Below are 14,776 nucleotides of genomic sequence, written 5' to 3' on the forward strand. Positions count from 1 at the left end.
ACCTCTCGGCCGCATACCGTGCAAATCCGTGGGTACTGTGTCGTGGCTCTCACGGTACGGGGCGTAGATTTCAAAAATTTTAGGCTCTACGTCCTCCCACACCTCTGCGCGGAAGTTCTTCTGGGTCTCTACTTCCAGTGCAATCTCCAGAGTATCACCGTGAAGTTCGATGGGCCCCTGCCCCCACTCACTGTATGTAGCCTCTCGACCCTTAAGGTCGCCCCTCCCTCGCTCTTCGTCAACCTCACCCCAGACTGTAAGCCCGTCGCCACTAAGAGCAGACGATACAGTGCTCGGGACATGACCTTCATCAGGTCGGAGGTTCAGCGGCTCCTGCGGGAAGGGATCATAGAGGCCAGTAACAGCCCCTGGAGGGCTCAAGTGGTGGTCGTCAAGACTGGGGAGAAGCATCGGATGGTCATCGACTACAGTCAGACCATCAACCGGTACACGCTGCTTGATGCGTACCCCCTTCCCCACCTATCTGACATGGTCAATCAGATTGCGCAGTACCGGGTTTTCTCCACTGTGGACCTGAAGTCCGCATGCCACCAGCTCCCTATCCGCCCGGACGACCGCCAATATACTGCCTTTGAGGCAGCTGGCCACCTCTACCATTTTCTCCTGGTTCCCTTTGGTGTCACCAATGGGGTCTCGGTCTTCCAGCGAGCGATGGACCAAATGGTTTACCAGTACGGGCTGCGGGCCACGTTCCCGGATCTAGATAATGTCACCATCTGTGGCTATGATCAGCAGGACCACGATGCTAACCTCAAGAAATTCCTCCAAGCTGCCCAGCTCCTTAATCTGACATATAATAAGGAGAAATTTGTTTTCCGCACAACCCGACTAGCCATCCTTGGCTACGTCGTGGAAAACGGAGTCCTAGGGCCCGACCCCGACCGCATGCAACTCCGCCTCCCCCATTGCCCCAAGGCCCTGAAGAGATGCCTGGGGTTCTTTTCGTACTATACCCAGTGGGTCCCCAATTATGCGGACAAGGCCCCCCCACTCATAAAATCCACTGTTTTTCCCCTGACAGCTGAGGCTCACCTGGCCTACGACCGCATCAAGACGGATATTGCCAAAGCCGCGATGCACGCTGTGGACGAATCCATTCCGTTCCAGGTAGAGTGCGATGCGTCTAACTTTGCCCTGGCCGCTGCTCTCAACCAGGCAGGAAGGCCCGTGGCTTTCTTCTCCCGTACCCTCCATGCGTCCGAAATTCAGCACTCCTCCGTCGAAAAGGAAGCCCAATCCATTATCGAAGCTGTGCGATATTGGAGGCATTACCTAGCCGGCAGGCGATTCACTCTCCTCACTGACCAACGGTCGGTTGCCTTCATGTTCAGTGACACACAGCGGGGCAAAATCACGAACGATAAGATATTGAAGTGGAGGATCGAACTCTCCACCTACAACTATGATATCCAGTATCGTCCTGAGAATCTTAATGAGCCCCCAGATGCCCTTTCCCGCGGTACTTGTGCCAGCGCACAAGTAGACCGATTGTGGGCCCTCCACAATGACCTCTGTCACCCGGGGGTCACCCGGCTTTTCCATTATATCAAGGCCCGCAAACTGCCTTACTCCATCGAGGAGGTCAGGACCATGACCAGGGACTGCCAGGTCTGCGCGGAGTGCAAACCACACTTCTATCGACCAGACATAGCACGCCTGGTAAAGGCCTCACACCCCTTTGAACGCCTCAGCATTGATTTCAAAGGGCCCCTCCCCTCCACTGACTGTAACGTGTACTTCCTCAACATCCTTGAGTACTCACGTTTCCCTTTCGCCATCCCATGCCCAGACATGAACTCTGCCACAGTCATTAAGGCCCTGAGCAGTGTCTTCGCCTTGTTCGGTTTCCCCACTTACATCCACAGTGATCGGGGTTCCTCCTTCATGAGTGATGAGCTGCGTCAGTTCCTGCTTAGCAAGGGCATCGCCTCAAGCAGGACTACCAGCTACAATCCCCGGGGGAACTGACAGGTGGAGAAGGAGAACGCGACGGTCTGTAGGGCCGTCCTTCTTGCCCTACAGTCTAGAGGTCTCCCGCTGGCAGGAGGTCCTTCCCAATGCGCTCCAATCCATCCGCTCGCTTCTCTGCACCGTTACTAATGTGACTCCCCACGAGAGGATGTTTGCCTTCTCCAGAAGGTCCACATCAGGACTCTCGCTCCCGACCTGGCTGGCGGTTCCAGGGCCCGTCCACCTCCGATGACATGTGAGGACTCATAAGTCGGATACTCTGGTAGAGAGGGTCCTTCTCCTCCATGCAAATCCCCAGTACGCCCACTTGGCTCACCATGACGGGCGGGAGGACACAATCTCCCTTCGGGATTTGGCACCCGCAGGTTCCCCAGCGACTGTCACCGGCGCTCCCGACTCTATTCCTCCCCTTTCCACTACTACTCGACCCGACCCTATACCCCCTTCCCCCGTTGCTGCCCACCTGCCTGAGAACACAGAAGCTGTCTTGCTCCCGGATTCGCAGGCCTCAATGCTTCAGCCGACTTCGATACCCACACCACAGCCGGAACTGAGACGGTCACGGCGGACAATCAAAGCCGCCATCAGACTCAATCTCTGACACAACTTGTTTACTTCACCCCCGCCGGACATTTTTTTAAACAGGGGGTGAATGTGGTGAAACCACTGTGTTGTATTGTGCTGCCACAGTATTACGTGTTGTACAGTATTGCCACTATATTACATGTTGTACGGTTTTGGCTCTGCCCATGGCTCCTCCCCCTAGGGCCTGGGTATATAAGCTGCCGACGTCTCACACTGCCTCATTCTGGGGCACGCTTCCAGCTTTGTTGTAAGTCAAATAAAGCTATAGTTTTTTTTTTAACAAACAATTTTATTGAGGTATTTTTAAAAAAAATAAAGCCATAGTTAATTCACTCTGTGTTTTCCGTCTTAATTGATGGCATATCAGTTAGCAGTTTCAAATTCCTTTTTTAAAAATAAATTTAGAGTACCCAATTCATTTTTTCCAATTAAGGGGCAATTTAGCGTGGTCAATCCACCTACCCTGCACATCTTTGGGTTGTGGGGGCAAAACCCACGCAAACACGGGGAGAATGTGCAAACTCCACACGGACAGTGACCCAGAGCCAGGATCGAACCTGGGACCTCGGCGCCGTGAGGCAGTAGGGCTAACCTACTGCGCCACCGTGCTGCCCTAGTTTCAAATTCCTAGGGGTACACATCTCCAAAAATCTGTCCAGGTCCACCCACGTCGACACTACCACCAAAAAGCATAACAGCACCTATACTTCCTCAGGAAACTAAGGAAATTTGGCATGTCCGCATTAACTCTTACCAACTTTTACAGATGCAGCATAGAAAGCATCCTATCTGGCTGCATCACAGCCTGGTATGGCAACTGCTCGGCCCAGGACCGCAAGAAACTTCAGAGAGTCGTGAACACAGCACAGTCCATCACACAAACCTGCCTTCCATCTGTTGACTCCATCAACACCTCCCGTTGCCTGGGGAAAGCGGGCAGCATAATCAAAGACCCCTCCCACCCGACTTACACACTCTTCCAACTTCGGGCAGGAGATGCAAAAGTCTGAGAACACACACGAACAGACTCAAAAATAGCTTCTTCACCGCTGTTACCAGACTCCGAAACGACCCTCTTATGGACTGACCTGATTAACACTACACCCTGTATCTTCACCCGATGCCGGTGTTTATGTAGCTACATTGTGTACCTTTTGTTGTCCTATTATATATTTTCTTTTCATGTACTTAATGATCTGTTGAGCTACTCGCAGAAAAATACTTTTCACAGTACCTCGGTACACGTGAAAATAAACAAAATTCTAATCCTAATCCTATCCTATCTGTGGAGAGAGAAACAGAGTCAACGTTTCAAGTCCGCATGACTCTTCCTCAGAGCATTATTACAATATTTAATTACTTACTTAAACCAACATCCTCATCTTCTTGGTCCACCTCATTTTTTGCTCGCCGTTGGTAAATTCGACTTATCAGCAAAGCTACATGACTAAAGATAATAATTGGCGGTGGCAGCCATGGCTTTTCACGGTAGGTCATAATGTAGCGGTAGCGATTGTATTTCCAAAGTCTGTTGGACATGGATTTCATCTCAAAGTACACGTTGCTGGAGAAATAATGAGAACTGTTAAAGCAGTGAAAAGCAAAATTTCTTGTTGCATCCAATATGAATGTACCTAAACTCATATTTAACTACAAAAATACCCAAATAACTTTATCTTGTTAGAATAGCCTCTCACTTCAAAACTGCTTTTCTGTAGAGGCTTATAATCTATCAATAAGGTGCATAATGGACTGTTGACACCGTAAATTGCTACACTTTTCATCCACTTGTCAAGTTTTTTTTCTATTACTGGAGCTGTTGCCAATCTCTTCCACTAACACTGAACTCGGCAAAAGAGGATCTACGAGGGCAGGAACGGGCTGCCCATGATATCAAGTAATATGCAAAGTTATCTCCTGAAACATCACGACACAGACAGGTCTACTCGACCAGCAACAGATAACTTGTACTGAAGTAAAGCTGGCCAAGGTTCAAATGGAAAGCCATCTTCCCAAGTCCTTGTATGGTACTGAGAACAGGCTGAGAAGATACACCTAGGCCAGGAACAAAAACTGCCTCGTGAGGCCCTGGCTGGAATCGATACTGGCCATCTGCAAAAGCACTCAAGTCAATGTATATACTTGTTATCACTATGTGGATTTTGTGATTACCCACTCCAAAGACTATGAATATGTAACAAACCTCCAGACACAAGTGATCAACTTTGCAGCAGGACGAAGAACAGACAAAAGAAGTCATCAATAGTTCTTTTGGTCAGACAAGGGAAGTTTCAGAATACAATGGGCCTTGATTGAATCACCATGAATAAACAGGAGTATCCTGTCTTTCCCATTAACAAGTTGGGATCTGGCTAGGACATGGCCAGTGGTGGGCGTATACCTACGACACAATCCGAGCTTGCCAGTAAAAAGAAAGGAACATCGACCTGGGAGTCCCCCAGGCACAACCATCGCAAAAAGAAGGGACCCTGGGTTTCGAACCCAGAGAAGACATCAACATCGAGTGATCGTGGTCTGCCAGCCTCTTTTATTAAATGCGGCTAAAACCCAGAGCTCAGCTGTGACTCTGAGTCAAATTTTGTTGAGTAATAGAATTGTGAATAAAATTGCGTTAAACTGTGAACCTGTATTGTCCTTCGTTCATCTCGCAAATATGGTTACCTGGGTAAAACTTTTGAGTAAGTAAACTGGTCGAACGTATCAGAGGTTTTAAAGGTACAACACTTGACATAATATTTACAACCAAGTGAGTTGTTGCTATCTACAAACAGTTCTGATGAAGGCCCATCAACCTGAAACATTACTCTGTTTCTCTCTCCACAGATGGCGACTGATCTGTTTTTAGCATTTTCTGCCTTTATTTGTTGCTTACAGAGACAGCATGACAATGATGGATTCAATATTCAGCAAAGGCTCTTCACTTCTCTGGCTGACCAACAGCAGCATTATGAGAGGGGAACCTAACTCTGCAGGGCTATTAACTTTTCCAGAGTCCAAGTGAACATTAGTTACATCCAAGTTGGCATTCACTTCACCGTTCACAAAGCAGTGCCATATCTCAACAGATGGGTTGCTAATCTATGACAGCTTCCGCCTCCGCCTACTGAGGCAAATATTGGGAATTTCCTGGCAAGCCAGGGTGCCGAATCGGGAATTACACCAGTAGCAATTCCATTGGCTGGGTCATGTGAGCTAAATGGATGACAGCCAGATCCTCAAAAACATGCTCTATGGCCAACTTGCTATCGGCATGAGATCTGTGAAGTAAGGATGTCTGCATGCAAGACTTCAAGTTAACCAGGGTCGGAGTCAATGCTGCTGATTGGAGTTCCTGGAGACAACTAGAATGACAGAGATCCCAAGTTTGTGTACCCCAGCAACTATCATACATCTTCATACAAAATGCAACTGTCATACACTTTCAGTCCTTTTAACCTAATTATAAATTGGAGTGCATCCCGATAACAAGAGCATAAAGGATCTTAATTTTCAGTCAACTCTCAGCCTTAATAATAGTGACTCTGAATATTACTTTTCAGGCCCATGATTGTCTCAAGGATTGATATTTTTTCTACATAAGATGTATTTCCACAATTTAATAAACCTTGCGATAAAAAAGAGAGGTAGTTCATCCTCTTTTTCTAAGTGGTTCTTACTTGAATAAAGCGATGAGTAGGTTGACCAGTATAATATATTGCGCAAACAGGTAAACTGCCTGAAGAAATGGATTAAGAAATGAACCAGGAGGGCAATCTGCATCTTCTTCACAGGCTGCAATTATAAAATAACAGCGGATTAAAATAATTAATAAATGTTGTGCACTTCTCTGTTGATATAATGGACGTGATTTAACGGAAAATTTTCTAAGTGTCATACTGAGCGCAGTGGGGTGTTTCTCAACGGCCGCGGTGGTGAGATCACGGCCTGTACTTAATGGCCTTAGTGCCAGAAATCAATCCCCACAAGCTTCTCACCATTACTAGCTGTCTCGCCGTCTGATTCGGCAGAATCATGCCTCAGTGTCTCACTAACAAATGGGAGCTGCTTTTAAGCGCTCCCTCACCACTTACTCCCTGTCAACACACAAGGGCGGCATGGTGGCACAGCGGTTAGCATTGTTGCTTCACATAGCCAGGATCCCAGTTTCAATTCCCGGCTTGGGTCACTGTCTGTGTGGACGTTCTCCACGTGTCTGCGTGGGTTTCCTTCGGGTGCTCTGGTTTCCTTCCACAAGTCCCAAAAGACGCGCTGTCAGATGAATTGGACATTCTGAATTCTCCCTCTGTGTCCTCGGCCAGGCGCCGGAATGTGGCAACTAGGGGATTTTCACAGTAACTTCATTGCAGTGTTAATGTAAGCCTACTTGTGACAATAAAGATTATTATATTATTATATACACAGATCTGCTCCTCGCCTTGACGATGTCGACATGGCCAGACTCCTCAGCACCGTCAATGAGAGTCAGCGCACCCTGTTTCCCCAAAGGGGTTGGAGAGCCAGCAGTAGGGCAACCAATTCCACCTTGGTGGCAGTGGCAGTCAGCATGGGCATCATGACAAGGATGACCAGCATCCAATGTTGGAAGAACACCAACGGCCTCCACCGAACTGCAAGGTTGGTTACCCCGCCCCCCCGCAAATCACTGGCTGACACCTCGCACTCTCCCCACATCCGACCTTAGCACTTGTTCATTGGCACCCCACCCCTCGCATCCACCAGTACAACCCTTCATGCCCAGTTGCAGCGCCCACACATGCCACCTTTTGTAGACCCTCCTGTTCCATCAAGAGCATGGCTTATAAAGCCCTCTCTTTGTCCCTGCAAGAAAAGAAAGCCCATAAACAGGGCATAATCAGAAAGCCCATGTCAGGGACTAGTTTAGCACAGTGGGCTAAACAGCTGGCTAGCAATGCAGAACAAGGCCAGCAGCACGGGTTCAAATTCCGTACCAGCCTCCCAAACAGGCGCCGGAATGTGGCGACTAGGGGATTTTCACAGTACCTTCATTGAAGGCTACTTGTGACAATAAGTGATTATTATTATTTTTGATTATTATTATTAATAAGCAGCAAAGGGCCAAGACAGTGGAAGGGGGGGGGGGGGGGTACAGAGTACCAGAGATCCCAGACCTCCCCCTCGATGAGGAAGGAGCCCTAGAAATCGAGGGGTTGGCCGTGGAAAGAGTAGTCACCAACAGCGAGGTTGCCCTGCACCACAGAGGTGAGGATGCACTACCCCTTCACCCAGATGACCCGTCTCAAGTGAGTTGTTCATGTCAGGTAAGATGATGCTTCCCTCTCACTGATTACAAGTCCATTGTCTCACAGGATCTCCATCTGATGGACTGGGCCATCCCTCATCATCCTGCCACCCAAAAGACCACCTTGGAGGAGAGCTCCGAAGAGACCACTATCGAGGCGTCACAGCTACCAGCCCCCCCTTCCACCAGCGCAGAGTAACACACCTTAGTGGATGACATTAGTGGACAGGCTTCTGGGGCATAATCTGATGAGCACCACACAGCTGCTGATGCACATCAGGTGGAGGCAGGAACATCCTAGGGAATCAGCTGTCGGAGGTCTGCTGGATTCCAGGAGTCTGCTGACCAATAGTCAGATGCCAAGCCTCTGGACAAGGTTATCCCTGAGCTTATGCAGACTCTAGGACACAGCCATGGATTCAGGAGGGGATGTCAGTGACATTTCAGTGAGTACATAACCAATTGAAGGTGTCCCATAGGCTACGGGCGCAGGAGATGGTGGCGACAATGCGTGGCATCTTGGCCAACACTGCTAGGGCAGCAGCCGCAGTGGAAACCCTGGAGCGCGGGGTCAGCATTTTGAGAGGTGGTGTCCAAGCCCTGGCTCAGTCCATGATGACCATAGCTGAGGGCCTCGAAATAATGTCCCAGTCGATCAGGGACATGTCCCAGATGCAGGTGGACATTGCTGAGGCACTGTAGAGCACAGCCCAGTCACTGAGGAGCATCACTGAGGCCATCAACGCCATGGTGCAGACAATGGGGAGTCTCCAGGACTGGTAGGCAATGCCAGAAGCCGCAGAGGCCTCTGGTGCTCAATCCAGCTGCCCCTCCAACCCATGTAGACCCCCAGGGCCCTACAGGCGCAGCCAGGGAGGAGAAACTCTGGAGGCCAACCCGGCGCCCTGCCACCAAGGAGACGACGGCCGTCTCCAGTTCTTCCAAATTCCCTCTCCTGACACCGGCGAATCTCAGGAGCAGTGGGCAGAACAGAGTGGCACGGCAAAGCAATAACACCGGTAGGTTGGCTGGGGCCCTCTTCTTCCAGGCCCCCCAGATCATGCCTGCCAAGGGCATCAAAGGCCATGGGGTGCAAAATGCAATAGGTTGCCGCCACCTCTGATGGGCATCCTGGGGTCACACCTAGACATAGAACTAGACCACAGAAGATCAAGAAGATTGAGGATCACTGATTGGGCCGGGGGGGGGATGACACAATCTGTAGCTAGGGGGAATGGAAAAGTTGAATGTTCACAAGTAAAAGATGTCACACCTGATACATGTGAAGTCTCTGTCACATTAATCTTCACAGCGTGCCTGGCTGCAGCCCGACCCCCTGCTGACCTCCCCCCCCCCCACCCCCCCCGGCACAGTAACCCTCTGGACGTGGGACATCCTGGGGATTGCGGAAAAATCCTGCAGCCTGAGCAGCTTGGTCCAGCTCAGATTTGACCTCATGAAGCACTTGTGGGCTAGAGCTTGTGATCTGCCACACAGGTTCCCACTCAAGCCCTGGAATGAAGGTGACATAGAGGTTCAGGGCTGCGGTGATCTTCACGGCCACCGGGAGCTGATGACCCCTCCTCCATGGGTGCCACGTCCATGGGGACATGGTACAGGTGCCTTATTGTCTCTTTGTTGAGGCAGATTCACCTGCGGCACATGGTGGCTGTCATCTCCTCGAAAGACTAACGACACCTGTACACCTTGGGCCATCGCTGGCGTCTCCCTCTGGGCTCCACCTCGGGCCTGTTGGGTGTTCAGGTCCTCAGGGTGTGCAGCGGCCCCCTACACATGGGGTGCTGCCCCCAGCCAGCGTTGATGCTGCTGCCTTTTCGGCGTCCAGCCGCCTGGGCTGCCACCAACACCACGAGGGCATCTTCTGCAGGACCAACACCACCATCCAGATTGGTGTCTGCAAGGAACTGGAAAAGAAGATCAACCGACAATTAGTTAGGGCTTCCACCCCGGGTCCATCAGACCCCCGAAGCCTTCCGCTCCGTAACGTGACCTTGGCGTTTTAAAAAATGAATTTACAGGATATGGGTGTCGCTGGTTAGGCCAGTATTTATTACTAATCTCTAGTTACCCTCAGCAGGTAGTGCTGAGTTGCTTCCTTGAACTGTGGCTATCCTTGAGGTGTAGGTATACCCATAGTGCTGTTAGGAAGGGAGTTCCATGGTTTTGACCCAGTTACAATGAGGAATGGCGATACATTTCCAAGTCGTTGTGGTGAGTGACTTGGAGGGGAACATCCAGGTGGTGGTGTTCCCATCTATCTGTTGCCCTTGTCCTTCTAGATGGTCGTGGTCGTGGGTTTGGAAGGTACTGCATAAGGAACCTTAGCGAGTTCCTGCAGTGCAGCCTGTAGATGGTACACACGGCTGCCACTGTTTGTCGGTGGTGGAGGGATTGTATGTTTGAAGTGGGCTGCTTTGTCCTGGATGGTGTCAAACTTTGCGTGTTATTGGCACTGCACTCATCCAGGCAAATGGAGAGTGTTCCATTAGACTCCTGACTTGTGCCTTGTAGATGGTGGACAAGCTTTGGCGGGGGGGAGGGAGGTTCAGGAGGGGAGTTACTCACCATAGGATTCCTAGCGTTTGACCTGCTCTGAAAGCCATGGTATTACCATGGCTAGACCAGTTCAGTTTCTAATTAATGGTAACCCGTAGGATGTTGTTTGTGGGGGATTCACCAATGGTAATGCCATTGGATATCAAGGGGTGATGGTTAGATCCTCTCTTATAGGAGATGGTCATTGCCTGGCACTTGTGTGACACTAATGTAATTTGCCACTTGTCAGCCCAAGCCTGGATATTGTCCTGGTCTTGCTGCATTTCGACATGGACTGATTCATTATCGGAGGAGTCACGAATGATGCTGAACATTGCGTAGCATTCTGCGAACATCCCCACTTCTGACCTGATGATGGAAGGGAGGTCATTGATGAAGCAACTGAAGATGATTGGGTCGAGGACACTACCCTGAGGAACTCCTGCAGTAATGTCCTGGAGCTGAGATGATTAACCTCCAACCACCACAACCATCTTCCTTTGTGCCAAGTATGACTCCAACCAGCAGAGATTTCCCTCTGATCCCCATTGACTCCAGTTTTGCTAGGGTACTTTGATGCCACAAATGCTACCTTGATGCCAAGGGCAGTTACTCTCACCTCAGTTCTGGCATTGAGCTCTTTTGTCCATGTTTGAACTATGACTGTAATGAGGTCAGGAGCTGAGTGACCTTGATGGAACCCACATTGAGCATCTGTGAGCAGGCTTGACAGCACTGTTGATGACTTCATCCATCACTTTGCTGATGATATAACAGAATCATAGAATATGTAATGTGTAGAAGGAGGCCATTCGGCCATTGAATCTACACCGACCCTGTGAAAGAGCAGCCCAGCTGGCCCACTCCCTCGCCCTACCCTGTCCGATCCCTCTAGCCCCATGATCCCATCTAACCATTGGACACTAAGGGACAATTTAGAATGGCCAATCCACCTAATCTGCACATATTTGGACTGTGGGAGGACATGGGAGCACTGGAGGAAACCCACACAGGCACAGAGAGTATATGCAAACTCCATACAATCACCCAAGGTTGGAATTGAACCCGGATTCCTAGTGCTGTGAGGCAGCAGTGCTGACCAACTGTGCCACCATGCCACCCTGATTGAGAGTAGGACGGTAATTGGCTGGGTTGGATTTGTCCTGTTTCTTGTGTACAGGACACACCTGAGCAATTTTCCATGGCAAGTTCTGGAGCACAAGTCTTCAGTACTACTGCCAGGATATTGGGTCCGTAGCCTTTCCAATATTCAATGCCTTCAGCCATTTCTTGATATCACATGGAGTGAATCATATTGGTTGAAGACTGACAGCTGTGATGCTGAGGACCTCTGGAGACCGAGAAAGATCATCCACTCGGCACTTCAGGCTGAAGGTTGTTGCATATACTTCAGCCTTGACTTTTGCACATATGTGCCGGGCTCCTCCATCATTGAGGTTGGGGATATTTATGGAGCCTCCTCCTCCAGTTTAATTGTCCACCACCATTCACGACTGGGTGTGGCAGAACTGCAGAGCTTAGATCTGATGCTTTTGTTGTGGCATCGTATAGCTCGGTCTCTTTCTTACGGCTTATGCTGCTTGGCACATAAGTAGTCCTGTGTTGTAGCTTCACCAAATTGACACCTCATTTTTCGTTATGCCTTGTGTTGCTCCTGGTATGTTCTCCTGCACTCTTCATTGAACCAGGGTTGATTCCCTGGCTTGGTGGGAATGGTAGAGGGGGGGGGGATATGCCGGGCCATGAGGTTGCAGATTGCAGTTGAATACAGTTCTGCTGTTGCTAATGGCCCACAGTGCCTCATGAATGCACAGTCTTGAGTTGCTAGATCTGTTCGAAGCACAATGGTAGTGCCACACAGCACAATGGAGAGTATCTTCAATGTGAAGACGGACTTTGTCTCCTCAAGGACCATGCGGTGGTCACTTCTACCAATATTGTCATGGACAGATGCATCTGCAGCAGGCAAGTTGGTGAGGATGAGGTCAAGTATGTTTTTCCCTCTTGTTCGATCCCTCACCACCTGCTGCAGTCCCAATCTAGAAGCTATGTCCTTTAGGGTCCGGCCAGCTGGCCTGTGGTGGTGCAACCGAGCCACTCTTGGTGATGGACATTGAAGTCCCCCACCCAGAGCATATTATGTGCCCTTGCCACCCTCAGTGCTTCCTCCAAGTGGTGTTCAACATGGAGGAGTACTGATTCATCAGCTGGAGGCATCCTTGCCCATGTTTCCTGAAGCCATGAGATGCCATGGAGTCCAGAGTTGCTGCTGAGGTTCCTAGGGCAACTCCCTTCTGACTGTATACCACTGTGCCACCACCTCTGCTGGGTCTGTCTTGCCGGTGAGACAGGACATAGCCAGGAATGGTGATGGCGGTGTCTGGGGCATTGTAAGGTTCGGTTTCTGTGAGCATGACTATGTCAGGCTGTTGCTTGACTAGTTTGTGAGGCAGCTGTCCAAATGGCACATGACCCCAGATGTTAGTGAGCAGAGCTTTGCAGGGTCGAGAGGGCTGGGTTTGAGTTTGTCGCTTCCGTCCGGTTTCATTCTTTTTTCATGTTTTTGCAGCTGTTGAATATAACGGATGGCTTGCTAGGACATTTCAGAAGACATTTAAGAGTCAACCATATTGCTGTGGGTTTGGAGTTACATGTAGGCCAGGCGAGGTAAGGATGGCAGATTTTCTTCCCTGAAGGACATTAGTGCCAACGAACGAGCCAGTTGTGCTGGAAAACTATGCTCCGCACACTCACCCCCAACCACATCAGGAGCCCATAGACCCCAGACCCCTGCCGGGAACATTATGGAGACTGTGCTCAGTTGCCCTCCCCTGATCCACACACTCACCCTTTGTCGCGAGGATATCCCCAGTGCTTTAGCTCATTAGTGTTTGATTGTTGGCTGCTGCCTCTATAGTTCTGACACTTCTGGAGGTCAGGCAAACTGTTCAGGCTTTAAAGATTGATTGAAATGTGACGCAATAATCACCGTCTGAGACATGGCACATGTACCCACGAGAAGTCTTTTGAGAATATTTTGTTTATTAAATGGTCAGCAGTAACAAAGATTTGAAAATCAACCACGTAATATTCCAAATATCGCACTAAACATTAAACAAGGAAATGTCACCATTCCACATTGGTACCGATACAAGGCTATATCAGCTCACTTTAACAAAATAACACAGTATCACCCATTGCAGATTCCTCAACAGACATGGAGGATACGCCGGAGAATGTGTTATCATGCCCAGAAATGATCTGTCCATCAATGTGTGACTTGTTCCACGTATCAGTGCCATTCTCTGTACAGATGTGCAGAGCCTTCCACACAGCCCGATTGTACCCAAACAAATCCTGTCATCCACATATTCCACTGGCGCTCAAAGTGCAGTTGAATAATAATAATCATCTTTATTATTGTCACAAGTAGGCTTACATTAACACTGCAATGAAGTTGCTGTGAAAATCCCCTAGTCGCCACACTCAGGCGCCTGTTCGGGTACACTGATGGATGTTCTGGTACCTGTGTGTAGGTACCATGTGCTATTCAATCCTTGGTTAATGAAGAGGTCTTCTGAATCTCGATGAAGAAGACTCAAACTCGTCCAGTAGTAACAAAAGGTTTATTGAGTAACTATAACAATAATTGCATGAGTTCTTTACTTTAACTTTGATACTAGTGATGAGGTTAACAAGATCTAACTATGGTAACTATACATAAATCCACTAGCCATCTGAACTAGTCTGCCATTGCCCTGGTCACAGTGCACCCCCGAGAGAACCAGAGACCCTATGTGGTTACCTTTTATACCCCTGTTGGTTCGGCCCTCTAGTGATCATGTGGTGCTACTGATTACACATTAACACCTTGTGTACATGCACATATAGAGATCATTACATCCCCTTTTTTTCGTGTGACATATTTTCTGTATATTGTAAAGAAAATTGAACAAACATAATGGTTGCAGTTTGCAAATGCATTACATAAAATCAATGAGTTAGTCCATCAAATGTCAATACATTTAGTCTCTAAGGTTTTTCCGCTTGCATGAAATAGGTAGACAAATGATGTTATGTACAAGTTGTGATGATCTTGATGATTATACAAAGCCAATTAATATTTCCGAGTCCAATCTTCATTAAAAAATTTGTGAGTCCAAACTTTATGAATTTGTTCGGTTGAGTTGCTTCCGTCTTCTGGTGTTGAAGTGGTGATGCTGATGTTGTTATTTCTTTGTGAACGTCATCAGTGTTCTTGTGTTTAAGTGACCATCAAGTCATCATGAGGTGTTCGAATGGTCGAATCACTTTGTTGTCTGATTTTGACTTTCTTTTTTT

General features: G+C 48.9%; 1 protein-coding gene across 3 annotated transcripts in view; it reads right to left on the reverse strand.

The window, feature by feature from the left end:
- LOC140429507 (transient receptor potential cation channel subfamily M member 6-like) overlaps nt 1-14,776 on the reverse strand; it is a 426,501-nt gene that overhangs the window by 115,937 nt on the left and 295,788 nt on the right. For all 3 annotated transcript variants that reach the window (XM_072516596.1, XM_072516595.1, XM_072516594.1), the window contains exons 23-24: nt 6,255-6,369; nt 3,942-4,141 (exon numbers count right to left, since the gene is read on the reverse strand). In XM_072516596.1, coding sequence (XP_072372697.1) covers nt 3,942-4,141; nt 6,255-6,369 — 315 coding nt within the window. The remainder of the gene's footprint in view (nt 1-3,941; nt 4,142-6,254; nt 6,370-14,776) is intronic.

The sequence above is a fragment of the Scyliorhinus torazame genome, chromosome 9 (genome assembly GCF_047496885.1).
Source record: "Scyliorhinus torazame isolate Kashiwa2021f chromosome 9, sScyTor2.1, whole genome shotgun sequence".
Taxonomy (NCBI): domain Eukaryota; kingdom Metazoa; phylum Chordata; class Chondrichthyes; order Carcharhiniformes; family Scyliorhinidae; genus Scyliorhinus; species Scyliorhinus torazame.